This window comes from Oryctolagus cuniculus, chromosome 13, assembly GCF_051225735.1.
Source record: "Oryctolagus cuniculus isolate XC-2025 breed Fujian yellow rabbit chromosome 13, ASM5122573v1, whole genome shotgun sequence".
Classification (NCBI taxonomy): domain Eukaryota; kingdom Metazoa; phylum Chordata; class Mammalia; order Lagomorpha; family Leporidae; genus Oryctolagus; species Oryctolagus cuniculus.
In genome coordinates this window covers 40,669,079-40,685,149 of record NC_142879.1, presented here as the reverse complement: position 1 = coordinate 40,685,149, position 16,071 = coordinate 40,669,079, and the positions used below count along the sequence as shown (strand labels likewise).

The window sequence follows — 16,071 nt, the reverse complement described above, 5'->3', positions numbered from 1 at the left end:
CTCTTTTTTAAAAAAAAGTTTCAAAAAAAAAAAAAAAAGAAACTTTAAGAATAGAAAAAGCGGGGCCAGTGCTGTGGTGTAGCGGGTAAAGCTGCTGCCTGCGATGCTGACATCCCATATGGGCACCAGTTCAAGTCCCGGCTGCTCTACTTCCAATCCAGCTCTCTGCTATGCCCTGGGAAAGCAGTAGAAGATGGCCCAAGCCCTTGGGCCCCTGCACCTGCATGGGAGACCCAGAAGAAGCTCCTGGCTTCTAGCTTTGGATTGACGCAGCTCTGGCCGTTGCAGCCATCTGGGGAGTAAACCAGCGGATGGAAGACCTCTCTCTCTCTCTCTCTCTCTCTCTCTCTAACTCTTTCAAATAAATAAATAAGTCTTATTTTAAAAAAGGGTCTAATTTAAAAAAAAAAAAGGGATATAAATAAACTTTATTTTTCACAGTGTATAATGTGGCTTTTTTTTTAAACAGGGAGGGGTCAAGGAGGCCAGCCTGCAGGCCATCAGTGTATGCCCTGGGGTGGTTCTCCGCCCCCAATCTTGCTCTCCTAAATTTGCCTCTGTGTCATCCCAGCCACCCCAGCTCCCTCCTCGGAAGCCCTAGGTCCCTGGAATCCTGTTCCAGATGTGGCCAGCTGTCCTTGCAGGCAGCTGCCCTGCTGCTTCTTCACTGTGGGGCCTGCTTCTCATATGGCTTCCAGGGGATCCAGGATGCTGCTGGGCCCTGGCAGCCCCACGCCGTACCTGGCCCGCTGACCTCTGTGCTTTGGAGATGGCCAAGAGCTGGCCCAAGGTCTGAGCGGGGAGCGCCACTCAGAGGACAGGGGGCACACATGGGCCGCTCCTGTTGCAGTTCTCAGGGAGGGGCAGCTGGGCCCCAGGCAGCAATGGGCACGCAGGCCCCTTGGTCTCCGGGCACCCTCTCAAGACCGTCCTCTCTGGCCTCTCGCAGGGACATTCGTCTCGGCTTTCACCGTGCTGTGTGGGGCCCGCACCGACCTCCCAGACAGGCACGTGTGCTGCGTCTTCTGGCTGAACATCGCCGCGGCCCTCATCCAGATCCTCACGGCCATCGTCATGGTGGGCTGGATCATGAGCATCTTCTGGGGCATGGACATGGTCATCCTCGCCAGTGAGTGGCCACAGGCCCCCTGGGATCGGGGATGGGGTGGGGGAGGGGCAAGGCTTGGATGGGCTTGGGAGGCCTTGGTGCTTGGCTGAGGTCTTGCTCACCACCAAGGACAGGTGCTCCTCAGAGCTCACAGGTGCCCTCCTCACTAGCACCTGTGGCTGCTCGGCACAGGGGGCTCCCACTACCACCCTCAACCCCACGCCTGGTCCACTCCCCGCAGGTCACTGTGAGCGGGTGGCAGGCAGGGCTCTGCTCGGCCGAGAGCCAAGCCAGCAAGCGTGAGGAAGAGAGAGAGGGAGCCCCTCTCCAGCGATGACACCTCGGTCACTTGTCAAGGAAACAGGAGGACAGACTGGGTACCGGTAGCTGTGGCCTCGTGAGCTCAGCCCCCTGGGCCCACCATTCTCTGTCTCCACCATGCAGTTCTCAGGAAGAAGACAAAGGCTGCTTGGTGCATTTGCCCGGGGGGAAGCGCGTGGCCCGGCGGCACCAGTTCCTCCTCCCGCCACCCCAGCTCTGAGTTCGGTGGCGCTAAAGCCTCATGAGTCCCCCCACGTAGTGAGTGGGCCTTTACCAGTCACCTCAGGCAAACTGGATCCAGACCCAGGTGCTTGGTGTATGGGCTTAACTTGCAAAATCAAGTTCGCCCAGGACTCCTTGACTGCCCCATTTGAAACAGCCTAGCGAAACCTCAGACAGCTGTGCTGGTCTCCCTGCACCACCGCCCCATGCTTCCCCGCTGCTCAGACCTGGGGACCACACTCCCTGGCGCACTTTGCCCTTCATGCCACCTCCCACCCTGTTCTCCTCCTGGTGTTGCACCTGTCAGAGCCAGAGGTAAGCCATGCAGGGGAAGGACAGCAGGGCAGGAAGGGAAGCCAGAACTCAGGGGCCCTCCAGCGGGTCTGCAGCTCACTCAGCCTGAGATCAGGACCCTGTGACAATCCGGGATCTAGGGCTCACACCAATGCCGGAGCCAGGGTCAGTGACCAGTCAGGCCACTGGGCAAGGGAAGATGCAGGTACCAGAGCTGCGTGAGGCCCTCAGAGCCAGTGGTTTGGTCAGACAGGCTGCCGGAAGTGGCTCTTCTGGGAACAGAGGGCAGGGGAGGGAGTGAGTTGGCTGCACTGCCAGGGTACTCCAGAGTCAGAGCAAAGCAGGCAGACGCTGGGCAATCGGGGCAGCCGGGCGGAAGGGAATACCTGGCCTGGCAGCACTGAGTGCTCTGAGCAGTGGTGAGTGTGTGTCCACGGTGACCTGTCTGTCCTGGGGACGGCTGGATGGGTTGTTTCTGTAACAATGAAGACACCCGTCCTGTAACAACGAAGACACCCGGCAGTTCTAACAGCACAGGTTGATTCTTCGGTCCTTGGCGTCATCCAGGTGTCCTCAGCAAACACACCATCCAGGAAAACCCCCCTGCAGGGAATCGGAGAAAGTACAGGTGACAGTACAAGTTAAAATCAGGAGCTTGTCAGCTTGCGTGGTCCTGGGTCAGTAAAACAAACACTTGGTAGCTCTCTGGTGGACTCTTTCTACTGCCACACACATGGCAGACTTTGCTAATCCATCAGGACACTTTCTGCGGAGCAGTCTCCTATTTGCTCAGCACAGGGCTGCAGGCAATCACTGCCAATCACCCCAAGATGTCTGCACAATAAAACCTACTTGCCCTCCTGGGGCCTGGGTCTGCCCCCAGCATTAGGTTTCCTAGTTGTGGCTCTTGACCACAGACAGGCCTAACCACGTGGCCAGCAGGGGCACCATGGCAAGGGGAGGCTGCTGCCGCCCAGCCCGTCCTGCAGCTGTCCTTTCCCAAGTGCACCCTGAATTCATCTCCAGGCAACCAAGGGCAGGAAGGGAGCAGCAGCAGGAGGTCCGCTGTCCTTGGGGGATCTGCGCAGGCCTGAGACAGAACTTGACAGTATCAGTGGGAGGGGAAGCCATGTCCGTCCACATGGTGGGCTGACTGCGGGCCAGTGGGCAGCCCCTGCGCACATGGAGGCTGCTTGTCCGAGGGCCTGGTTGCTGAGAAGCCACTGGCACAGCCCTGTTCTGGCCCTTAGTCCCTCTGTGGGTCCTCCATCCTTTTACGTTGTGTATGTCCCTGCGGCCTCTGTTTTCAGACTCTCTCTCTTTTTCTCCTCTTCCTCCTGCTGCCTCACCTCTCTGTGCCGCTGCAGTTTCCCAAGGTGAGTCTTCGGTGGATGCTCAGCTGGTGCCTGGGGCCCTCCCCTCCCCTGGAGCCCCGCCCCTACACACACACACCTGCCTCTCCCACTCAGCCAATGGGCTTTTCACATTTTGGGGGAAAATTTTTAGAAAATTATTAAATTTTATTTATTAAAAATTCATTTGAAAGAGAGACAGAGAAATAGGCAGATCTTTCAACTGCTGGTTCACTCCCCAGATGCTCACAACAGCTGGGGCTGGGCCTTGGAGTAAAAAGCCGGGAACTTAATAATCCAGATCTCTCATGTTGGGGGCAGGGACACAACTACTTGAGCCATCCCCTGCTGCCTCTCAGGGTGCAGGTCAGCAGGAAGCTGGGGCTGGAAGCAGGGCCGGGTCTCACACCCAGGCCCTCTGATATGGGATGTGGGCATCACGAGTGGCATCTTAACTGCTGCACCAAGTGCCTGCCCCTGTATTTGGAAAATGTTTAAATGTAGGCAAAAACAGCATGCCTGGTATAATGAGTTGGAGATGTCCACAGCAGCTGCAGCTCTGATCAGTGCATGGACATACTTGCCTGTTCCATTACGCCCATCTCTCTCCCCCACGCACTGCCCAGCCCTGCATTATTAGCACCTAAAATTGGCAAAGAATCTGCTAAATGAAGAGAAGTTCAATAACGTCTTCAGGCAACGTGAGCTGGCTAATAGGCGGCAGCCACTCAGTAAATTCCACTCATGTGGCCAGTGATGTGGCACGGCAGGCTAAGGTGACACATAGGACACTGGTATCCCACGTCAGAGTGCAGGTTCATGTCCCAGCTGCTCCACTTCCTATCCAGCTTCCTGCAAATGCACCTTGGAAAGCAGCAGATGATGAGCCAAGTACTTGGGCTCCTGCCATCCATATGGAAGACCCAGATGGAGTTCCTAGTTCCTGGCTTTGGTCTGGCCCAGACCTGGCTGTTGAGGCCATTTGGGGAATGAACCAGTGAGTGGAAAAATTCTCTATATCTATGACTCTGTCTTCTCTCTCTGTTACACTGCCTTTCAAATAAATAAATCTTTAAAAGAAAAAATTCCACTCATGTCATTTCAGCCATAAATATTTCAGCAGATATCTTAAGAAAAATAACATGAACACAATCCCCGTTTACACCCACATAAATTAGCAACCATTCCTTAGTACCAACAGTGTTCAGATTTTCCCAAAGATTCACGAAGTTTTAAAGGCTCCCAGTCCTTGGGTCCTTCTCCTGTCTCCACAGTCCAGCTAGTTGGCCCTGTGCAGAGATGGTTACTCGCTCTGTGTGCTGGCTTCCTCTTCCCTCCTCTCTATGCACCTGCACCAGATGCATATCACTTGGGAAAGCTGCCTGGCACCTCCTCCCAGGGCTCTGTATTGGGAAGCCATACCAGGCCAGGCTGGTGGGGCCGCTGTGGTGCAGGGGCTCTTGAGTGTTAGTGCAGGAGCGCATCTTCCAGGCCCACTCCAAGTGCCCCCCGTTCATATATTCCCAAGATACCCAGTATCCTACAACTCTTGACTCTTGATGCATTCTTTGCTGTAAGAAGCCAGAGGCCTCGGGAAGAGGTGCCCTGGCAGTACCAGTCAGGCATACTGTAGCGTCAGTGAGGGCTCGTGCCCATGTTCTGGCCTGGAGCAGGTCCTGGGGAAGTCGGGGGCGGCCATGACTCTAACCATCTCTCCTGTGCTGCTTCTCCACAGGCTACAAGGAGCAGGGCATCCCACAGCAGCTGTGAGCCCACAGGAGCCAGCGGCAGAGTCCAGGGCCACAAAGACCTTTACATGTTCTCTTCTGCTCTTCTCGGATTTGGGGTGGAAAGGGGCTATTTTTAAAAATATTATTTATTGTGAAAACGCATCTGCTTTTCTGGGCAGGCTCTGAGGGCTGCCAGTCCCTCCTCCTGTTCCGGAAAGCATTGTAGGCGCAGCACCCGGAGCGCTGGGGAGTGGGGTGGAGATGGCAGTGCTGACGGGGGGCTGGGGTGCTCCAGCAGGCTCATCCCTGCCTGGCAGTGCCCACCGCCCACCGCATGGGCACATTGGAGCTGCTGGGCTGGGCCACGGCCCAGGTGGGCGGGCGCTTGCAGGGAGGCAGGACTGTGGTGGTCCCCTCGCCCTGCCTCAGAAACCTGGTGCCCCCAGTGTTTACTCTGTGGCCTCATGGGGGCAGCACCGCCCCGGGCCTCAGGGAGAGGACGGGTCCCCGCGGGTGTCTCCGGGGCCTGCACTGCCAGCCGCCGTGGCTGTGCTTGGCCCTTGTTCTCTGCAAGGCAGTGGCTCTATCTCAGAAGTGAACGCACTGGAATGGCCGGATGTTCACGCGCAGCATTGCCAGGCCCGGGGGTGAGCGGCCACGGGTGGGCGCCTCCCACCTGGCCAAGTGACACTGTTTCTGGTCCACATCCCTTTACCTGAAACCCCTGGGGCAGGAAGTGTGTGTGAATTCAGAAGGTTTGGAGCTGAGAACCGTAATGTGAGCCACCGACCCGAGTGCTTCCTGACACCGCGGCAGATTCTGGAACACCCCCCACCTCACCCCCTACCCCCGCCCCTGTGGCAGCAAGCCTGCGAATGTCCCTGCAGAGAAAGGGGGAAGAGGCACAGTCACTGGGGGCCCTGAGTGCTGGAAATAGCCTCGCTCAGGCCAGCTCAGAGGGTGCTGCTGTTGGGGGTGGGGGGATCCTTACCGTCTGAGAGCTCGTCGGGGCTCACAGCTGGGAGACAGGTGTGTGGGGCTGGGACCTCTGTCTGAACTGCTCCTTGCAGACAGACGGAGACACTGCAGGGATCCCTGCAGTCGCAAAGGGACCATGGGGCCAGAGAGAGAGGAGAGACCAAGAGAGGTGGTGCAGGCTACTGTGGACCAAGCACCGACCTGAAACCAAGAGAAAGGAGAGCCCAAATCGCAGGGGCAGGATGGACTCTTGACAAAGGAGGTGTGAACAGCGGGGACGGGTCCAAGACCTGGTTCCCACTCCCCCGAGCACTGGGGATGTCCAGTTTTGAGGAGGGGCTTGCCTTGTCTCTCAGAGACTGGTCAGGGCTGGAGAAGGGATGTGTCTGGCCACCTTGTCTGCCCGCTACCCTGAGGCCTCTCCGCCTTCCTACTGGCTCTCTCAGCCTGGTCCTGCAGGGAGCAGGCCTGGGGCTCCTTGCTTGCTAGAGGCACCCCTGGAGAAACAGACCCCCTGTGGCCACTCACCCACCCCGGGCACCCACCAGGGTGGGGTCCCAGTCCACCCCTTTGCTCTGCTGAGCGACTGCCCCCTCCCCAGCACTGGCTGGGCTGCCCTGTTGGAGGACCCAGCCCTTTCTTCATCTCTTCCTGCTGCCTCTTCCTCCTGACCCCAGGCCTCGGTGGCTTCAGAGCAGGGAAGCTGATCGGATTTTATCCCAAACGCTGGGGCCTCCTCTGGGCTGGCAGCTCCCTGCTCTAGAGGCAGCTGCACCAGAGTACAGAGCTGCCTGGTAACAGAGCAAACAGCTCAGCTGAGGGAAAGAGTGGGCTCAGCCCCCGGCCCATGGCCCCTGTGCCTGCCCCCTCAGTGATGACGGCTCAGAGGGCCCACTCCCACAGGGGGAGAGGAGGATCGCGTTTTCCTGGCTTGGGCTGGGGGTGGCTGCTGAGGGGGAAGAGAAGAGATAGCAATTTATGTCGCGTGTTTAGTGACAGGATCCAGACGCGGGTGGGCGTGTCTTGAGTGGCAGGTATCACCGTGAGCCCCAGTGTACGACGGCTTCATACAGGGGCTTGTGCTCCGGGAGGGAGGGGCCTCTCCTCCCTGGAGGGCTGCTTCTCCAGGCTGGAGCACACATCAGCCTCAGAAGGAAGCCTCTTTCCAGGTAACAGGTGCGTGGGAGAAGCTGAGGGGTCCCCCCGCCTGCCTCTGTAACAGTGAGTCTCCGAGGGTTGCCATGTAGGTGGGACCAGCTCAAAATAGCATCCGCTGGATCATCCCACTTCATCCAGTGCTCAGGGGGCAGCGTGGTCTGAGCCGGCCCCTCCGCCTGTCAGGTGCACACCTGTAAATGCCACCCACCGTTGTTGAGCAGAACCCCCGGGCCTGGCAGTACTCCATGCACGCATAGACCACTGGTGACCAGGCTGGGCTTCGCCTCTGTGTGCAGCACAGGGCTGCTGGCCATGAGCCACAGGGCACACTCCAGCTTCAGGCTGTGGCATTCAGCAGGATGCTCTGGCTGAGGGTGTTTGGGGCTGGAATCCAGACTCAAGGACACACTCCCAGGGCCCCTTGGTGACACGGCGATCAGAGTGCCCATGTGCTCATGCCAGAGCAGGATTCTGCAGCAAGAATGAGCCACCAGGTGGCCTGGGAGTCTCTGTGGACAGTGGGGCTGGTTGAGGACGCCCAGCTGCGAAGGCCAGCATCCTGGGGGTGAAACGGGGTGGAAGGCTCCTGGCTCCAGGCCTGGCCCCTCTGTCCTGTCCCTGGCCAGATGCTGGTTCTGTGGGGCAGGGGTGCTGCTGCCGAGGCCCACTCCCCAGCCTGACCCAGCAGGACAAGCTCCTGGCTTTGGCTTGGAGACCGTCTCTGGCTGCAATTGAGGGGAAAGAGGGAACGTGCAGAGTGGGTCACAGCCCCCATGCTGGGTACTTCCCTGGGCACGTGCCGATCATTCTGCCTCCTCTCCCCTCACCAGCAGAGAACAAGCCAGAGACCCCAATACCTGGCTCAGAAGGGGCAGAGCCGAGAGTGACCAGGACTAGCCACCTCCACAACCAGTGCAGGCACTCACCACGGCCCTGCCCAGAGGCAGACCCCTGGAGGGGTCTTTGTTCCCCCTCCTCATAACAAGGCGAAACAAGAACCTCCCTGAGGAGAGCCATAAGGCCCCCACCCTGCTCCACCATGCTCTCCGCCCTTGCCTCTGCCCAGGCAGCCCGCAAGCCCACTCTCCCTCATCTAAGGGCGGCCCAGAAGGGGTGCCCTTGGTGAAGTTGTAAGAGGATGGTGGCTAGAGGTACGGCTGGTGTGAGGGGCCAGCCCAGGATTGCAGCTGTGCCATCACCATGAAAGCACGCGCTGAGTTGGCTTCATGCAGGGTGCCCTGGGCTGAGGGGCAGCGGGCAGGACAGGCACGAAAGAAAAGCCCCATGATTGATGTCTCCCCTGAAGGGGAAGGGACCCAGGATCTCAAAAAAGGAACCACTCACAGACCCATGACACTGAGCCCAAGGCCAGCGCACAGTGGGGCTGCAAGCCCGGGACCAGGACAGATGCCTTCTGCAAGGGGAGCCGAAACGCACCAGCTCAGCTCTTTAAACAAAGCAGAAACCCTGAGCTGTGCCTTTAGCCAAGCCTTCCCTGTGCACATTGGTGAGTTTTGGGGGATTCATTTCTGCCATGCCCGAACCTGGCTCCTGGGTCTGCGTTGGGGAGTCCAGCTCCCCGGGGCCTCATCCTGACTCCCAGACCAGCCTCAGGCTTTTAATGACGTGGCTGAGCATTGCAAGAACGGCTTGGGGTGCATCTTGCAGCAGACAGCTGTCCGTCAGTGGTGAGAGGCATCACTCACTGCCACTGTGACTCCCTCTGGTTGGGCTTTCATCAGGGGCTTGCCAGTGGGGGAGTCCCCCAGAGGCCATGACCTGCTGCCACACACACCACCACCCAGGGTCAGAAGTGGGGCCTGGGGCTGAGACTCGGTGTGTCCTCTCTGTGTAATTGGGAGAAGTCACCTGCTGGCCTAGGGCAGCCCTCACCCCCTGCTTGGTTTACTGGCTCAGCAAGCTCCCTAGGAGTGACCCTGTGGGACTGTACTTGAGCAAAGGGTGGCCCCCCAACCACAGCCCTGACACTGCCCAGCCTTCACAGGTGAGGCGGGAGTGGGGCACCTTCTCCCTGCAGAGAGCTCTGTGTGCAGGTTGCAGGGATGTGGAGGCCAGCTTGGCGGGGGAAGGGCAGTGTCCCCCTGGACCAGCGTGGCTGTGCAGAATAGCCATTCTTTCAAAGGTCAGCTGGAGCAGGTGGGTGAGAGGCTCAGGTCCCGAACTTGTGAGATTCTTAGACCTTCTGAGATGCCCGTGGATCACCAAGGCATGGAGGGCTCATGCTCAGGCCTAAATCCAAGGCTGAGGCCAATGAGCTTCAGCCTCAGGGCTGTTAGGAAGCCTTTGTCTCTCTGACTGCCCTGTGCCTCAGTTTAACCATCTGTAGGTGGGAAAACGCAGAGGCCTGGGCAGTGGGCCAAGGGCGTGCAGGGCTGCTCCTTATGGGAAGGAGAGACGAGCTGTCCTCCCCGGAAGGAGTTACCACTCAAGTGGCTGCAGCCCTGGAACTGAGACTCTTCTGGGAGAGTGGAAACATCGGTCCCCAGTTCCTCTCCCCTCCTGACACAATTCCATAGGGCGGGAAGGCAGACAGCGTCTGACTTGTCTATGAACTGAGTGTCCGGTATGGGCTGACTCTTGGTTTACATTTGCTAGGGAGCCTCAGCCACCCACCCGCCTCCCTTCCTTCCTGGGTTGGCCACAGTGCCAACACCTCAGGCTAGTTTGGACTCTACAGTGCACGCCTACGGCATCTCACCCTCACAAGGGCTGAGTCTGTCTCTCACACATACACACACACACACACAAGCCCGGCCCCTTGACTGCTGGGGGAAGCAGGATGGAGTTTTCCTGGAGACTCAGGTTTGGGACTGATCTCCAATGGAACCCACACCTCCTCTTCCTCTTCCAGCACCCAGCTCCCAGCCCCTGCCCACATACACACGCTGCTTCCTCTCTCTCTCTCCAGAGCCAGGACCCGTGGGTCTCTTCCTCCCAGGGTCAGTGGACTCAGGACCCCACCCCACCAAATGGGCTGTGTTCTTCCCCATGTTTGCCAGCCTGGCCTTCTTGGGAGGGGGCGAAGTGGGCCCTCCCAGAAAAGAGGGGCAGCATCCTCTTTGTGGGACCCTTCCAGGGCCCCTTCCTATTTCTGCAGCCCCACCTGCCCCAGCGTAGAGACCAGGAGGAAAGTAGGGGCGGTGGCCGGGACTGGCTCCTGGACAGCCATGAGACAGGTCTGGCCCACGTCGTAGGCTAAGCCATTTTCCACACTGTTGTGTGTGGTGCTGCTTTTGAAAACAGCATCCATGAAAGTGAGACAGCTGGCCCTGCGTGCATCCACTGTGTTAACACAGGGATGAGTGCTGGGCCTGCAACATTTTGATGCTGTGATTGGCTTGGTTGGGTCTCTTTCTCTGTTCAATTAGCTGCTGTATATTTGCATTGCTCTCAGACGAGACAGAGTCTCTGGTCTCCGGGGACTGTCTTCTCCTACTTTGCGGGGACCCTGCCCCAGCCTAGCCCAGCCGAGGGGTATGTGCAGCCTACTCCAATGCCTGGAGCCCTTCTTAGAAGAAAACTTCACATGCTGGGGACCTTGGAGAAGCTTCCAGCCTCGCCTTGGTCCTGACCTTGCAGCCTGGGGTCCAGGGCTGCCTGCAGCCCAGCTTCCCAGCACCTGTGCCCAGCCCTGGGCTCTCCATGGTGCCCTCTGAGCACCCAGCAGTGTTACAGTTGCTCCAGCCTTCTGCCAGCTTTACAATCCGTAACTTGAGCAGCTTTGCTGTACATGTGATGAAAACGTCACGTATGATGATAGAAACCCATGTACATAGCTCCGTGTACATATTTATACAGACACACGCATTCCTATTCCACAGACAGCACGCACGGCATCTCTTCGGCATTCTAAGTTCATGTTTTTTTAAATCCTTGGAAATACGGCTTTGGAAACCTTTTCTTCCCCTCCCTCTTTTCTATGTAATAAACATTCATGTGACCTTTCTGGTGCTTTCTCAAGTCCCTGTGTCCTCCTGTTTTCGGAACCAGACAGATCCCCTGGCACGAAGCCTTTGCTGTCAGCCTTTTTTCCACCGTGCAGGCTGCGGCACCTCCCCAGGCCAGTCCTGCCCACTTCCCGGCCCTTCTTCCCGAAGAGCCCTCCCAGGAGGGCTCATGCACCTGCCTCCTCCAACCACTGTGGCTCTGGCCATCAGTGGCTTTGCAGCTGGGAAGGTTTGTGCATTTGCAGAGTGGAGTCAGCAGGGCAGGTGTGCAGATGGAGCCCCTATCCTCCTGAGTGCTCCACCGGCTGACAGGGGTATGCCCATCACAAACATACATCGGTGAAGTCCTCTACTAGGTGAGGACCAGAGAGAGAGTGGTTGGGAACGTTTATAAGTAGCTGTTTAACCAGATGAGGGATGGTGTGGAAACCACAGGCCACTGCTGCCATCAGTAATTGGATGAAGACCTAGACCACTGATCAGGCTTGTGGATGAAGGGAATAAATGTATTAGGTGAACAAATCAGAACCCAAAAGGCTCTTGACAAGCAGACACAGGCTAACAGGATGAAATCTAATCACGTTGCAATGAAAGTGTTGTGCCTGGAATGCGCAGCCCTCTGTCACGCCCGGGGAGGGCCTGACAGGCGGCTCAGTGCTCACCCGCCTCATGATGGGGCTGACAGGACCCGTGGCCTGACTGCAGATGTGTGAGGAGCAGCCGACTCCTTCAGTGTGGCGCCCGGCGCTGGTGCCGTGGTCTGGGCTGTGTGTGCTCAGATGGGGAGTGTTCAGGTGCTGTCCCTGCCACTCACATTCCGAGTGAAAGCCCCACCCTTTGCCCTTGGCTCAGGTCAGCCCAGGACCCTTGCTCGGGAAAGCTGCAGTCCTGGGTCCTGGTCCCCTTGCCCGGGGCATCCTGGCCCATCTACTGAGAGATGTTGCAGCTCGGGGCCTGCATGTGGCAGTGGCCCAGGGTCAGTCAGCTTCTAAGTACGACCTGTGGGGAGACCCCAAGTTCAACCAGCAGGACCCAGAGATGTCACATGTGCCTGGGGCTGACTCTGCTCATGGGCAAGACTGGGACTCAAAGCCCAAGGCGACAAAATGACCCAAAGCACTGTCAAGGTCATCCAGACACTCTAGGGAGCAGTTCTGGATGGTGAGCGTCTTCCAGATTCTCCGTGTGCTCAGAGGAAGGCGGGGATCCTCCTGGCCAGAGAACACTGCTTGTGCCATCATAGGTTTCCGAGGGGCTGAGCGGAAGTTAGTGCCACCTCCAGCCTTGAGAAGGGCAGCGAAGACACCCCCCCTCTCAGGCCCTAACCTCTTAGCCTCAGGCAGGGTGACATGGGCTGAGCCAGCCAGAGCCTCTCTCCTTGACAGTAAGTAAGCCCCCAGCCCTCAGGCACTGGGAGGGGCGCATGGCTGCCTGCAGCCAGCACAGGAGGGCTACGTGAAGATGCCCTGGGACAAGAGGTCAGTGGAGGAGGCAAGAGTGAGGCTGGGTTTGGGGACAAGGCTGTGTCTCCTTTCTCAGCCAACTGCCTTCCAAGGAGTGGTGGAGCCCAAGCCTGGGGCTGGGAGGTTCCTGGTGGGGAACCCTGTGCAGGCCGCTTATGGCGCCACCAAACCAAGACAGACATTTCCGGGCTCCCTTCCGGTTGTGAACAACCATGATCCTCGTCGCTCCTTGTTTACAGAGCGCTTTGCTCCTTCCTGCAGACATGCCAACAGAGCCGGCTTTCACCAGGTGTCTACTGGGCGTCCACTGTGTTCTTTCATCATCACAAACCTAGCAGGCGGTTGATGCTTGCCTCATCCATATCTGAGGACCCAGGAACAGAGAAGCTGAGCCACTTGTCCACAGGCTCACAGTGGGTTAACGGCAGGACAATAGATGGCCCTCATGCACCACTGCCTCTCCTCCCTTGTTGGAAGACACTGGCTTGAACCCATGACCGGATACCCTTCCAGAAATGGTGGCCGAGGCACTGCCAGCCCATGTGACGACAGAATTAGGTGGTCCTTTCACCTGGAACATCACCTGTTCTGAGCACACCTGCCTAGGCTCACTGGGGTGGCAGGAGGGAAAACATCACGCTCGCTGTGCAGTATGGGCTGACTGTTCCCCAGGCTCATGGTCCAGGGTAAGACGAGGGAGGAGAGGTCCCCAACTCTCTCTACTTAGCACAGCTGGGGAGGTAGGACAGGAGCCCTCACACTGTGGTCTCCCCTGCTAGAGAAATGGAGACAAAGCAGCAACACTGCCACCCATTCACAAACATGTCGCCATGCCACCTGGCTGAACCAAGGCCATGGTGAGCCTGCTACAGCCTCATGCAAAGAACACAGCCTCTGAGCAGGAAGCAGGGGTCTGCTCCTGGAAGAGGTAGGCCTGTCCCTGGCATGTAGCTCCCCTCCCTGGGCCCCAGCTGAGGGCCTGGCCCTAACCCCCAGCTGGCCAGCAGCTTGTGAGATGCCACAATGGAGAACTGCCAGAGGGGGTCACCAAGGCCCTCTTCTCACATGGGGCCCATTATGAGCCCAATTATATCTTGCTCCCCAAATTCATATATAAAGATCCTAATCCCCTTATTATTTATTATTTTATTTGAAAGGAAGACAGATCTTGTATCTGCTGATTCACTCCCCCAAATGTCTGCAATAGGCTTGGCTGGGCCAGGTGACAGCTAGGAATCCAGAACTCCATCCAGTCTCCCATGTAGTTGTCGGGACCCAAGTATTTGAGCCAGCACATGCTGCCTCCCAGGGAGCACATTAGCAGGAAGCTGGAACCAGGCACTGCAGTGGAATGTGGGCATCCCAAACAGTATAGGATGTCTCAAGAGGTGATGACTCTAACCTGAGGTCACTAAGGTGGGCCCTTATCTAGTGTGACCAGTGTCCTTACAAGGAGAGGTCAGAACAGACATCCACGGAGGGAAGGCCTATGGAGACAGTGGGGCTGGACAGAGGCCTCGGAAGGAACCAGCCTTGTTGGCAACTTGGTCTCCAACTTGCAGCCTCCCAACGTGTGGGCAAAAGTCTCGGGAAGTGCTGCCATATGAGCTGTCTGGTCTGTGGTGGCACCAGGAGTGCCCAGGACACTGCAGCTCTTCAGTGGTGCACAGCTGTGCAGCTGCTCTGGGGCCAGGGGCCCCTCTGCATCCTTGGGATAAACCTGGGGGCCTGGGTGGTCAGAGGAGGCCTTGTCTTTGCTGGGATGCTTGGTGAACAGCCCCTTGGGTCAGTGTCTCTGCCCGCTGGACACTGGGTTTGGGGTCCCCACTTGGGTAGAGCTGTCAGAGGAAGGGGAGGCCTGTGTTCAGAGCAGGCCCCTGCAGCTGTCCCCCAGCCAGAGGGGTGGATGTTTATAATCTCACCAAAACAAGCTATGCTGGGGTGGGTGTTTAGCATGGTAGTTAAGATAGCCCTGCAATGCGATCCACATTGGAGTACCTGGTTTCCAGTCCTGGCTGAAGCTCCTGACTCCAGCTTCCTGCTAACTAATGTGCACCCTGGGAGGCAGTAGTGATGGTTCAAGTATTGGGGTCCCTGCAACCCATGGGAGAGCTGGATTGAGTTCTCAGCTGCTGGCTTTGGATCGCCCAGTCCCAGCCATTGCAGGCATTTAGGGAATGGACTGTTTCTGTCTCTCTCCCTGTGTGTGTGTGTGTGCTTTTCAAATAAGTAAATAAAAATTTTGTAAAAAGCTATGTCAAAGATAAAATCATAGAAAACAAAGAAACTTCTGAAAGTAGGAACGTCACAAGCTTCCTTGAGAAACTGTCCCCGCCTTGTGAGGGTCCAGGCCAGGAAGGGGGCCCCAGAGGAGGAGGACAGAGGATTCGCCTCTGCTGTCGGCTTCTGTAAACACCTGGAACACAGCAGGATGCTTGGGAAACACCAAGGAGGCAATGGCCAAGTTTTACAGTGTCGTTGCTTTGAGCTGCTGTCCTTGAACTGGACAGTGCCCCAGTCTGCACCTGCAGTCTCTTGGAAGCCCCTCTCCTCACCAGCCCTGCTCAAGTTCCACCTGACTCCCCAGACCCAGCCCAAGGCCATGCCCACAGGAATGACCAAGGGCTGATCTCTTCTCTGCTGTCCACTTCCTTTCAATGGGCCAGCTCCTCCCCTGCCCCCATGTGATTCTGGGTGAGACTGCTAATCCCAGAACCCACCCATCCCTGAGCAAGGAGGGCCTGGGCCCCAGCTGGCCCACAGCACATCCCTCTCCTTGAGCTAACCTGGAATGACCCGAATCTGTCCTGAGCTCTCCCTAACCAGGGTTCTGGGGAGGTGATGATTCTCCCTCCTCCATCCTAAGGCAGTAGTGGTCAGCATAAAGCCACCCACAGCCGAGGTTCCACCTGGTGGAGCAGGGTGCCAACAGGCAGAGATGGGGAGCACTGTCTTACTCTGCCATCCCAAGGCCAGTTCCAGCCCTCCCAACCCACAGTTTCATTTCTGGAGCCACCTGTGCCTCCTCTCCCCATTCCCTCCCCTCCAGCCTCTCCTTCCCTTCTTCTCCTCCCCTTCTCTTCTCTTCTTCCTCTCTCTCTCCTTGTTCGTTCACTGTTTGTCCTGTCCAACAAGCTGGTTCAAGTTGTTTGACCAGTAACAAGAAAAAGTCCTAGCTAAGAACCCACTCCCCAAAGCCTCCATGGCTTGTTCTGTCTTCACTGTCCCCCCTCCCCACCTAAGAGCACAGCTGAGCCACCGCAGGGCACCAGACCCCCACAAGATCATCACTCACCCACATCACACACACACAGACACACACTCTCTCTCTCCCTCACACACACATATACACACTCACACACTCTCACCAGGCCTGGGCACGCCTGTGATCACTTCCATGCACCATGCATGTCAGATAAGGCACTTACATGTCTCCAGTTTTCATCTCCCTCCAGCCCCGCCCCCTCCATTCTGTCT

General features: G+C 57.5%; 1 protein-coding gene across 1 annotated transcript in view; it reads left to right on the top strand.

Moving 5' to 3' along the window:
- STUM (stum, mechanosensory transduction mediator homolog) overlaps positions 1–11,129 on the top strand; it is a 61,022-nt gene extending 49,893 nt beyond the window's left edge. Inside the window, exons 2-3 of the mRNA XM_008268339.5 lie at positions 950–1,129; positions 5,033–11,129. Coding sequence (XP_008266561.2) covers positions 950–1,129; positions 5,033–5,067 — 215 coding nt within the window. The 3' untranslated portion in view covers positions 5,068–11,129. The remainder of the gene's footprint in view (positions 1–949; positions 1,130–5,032) is intronic.
- The last annotated feature ends 4,942 nt before the right edge of the window (positions 11,130–16,071 follow it).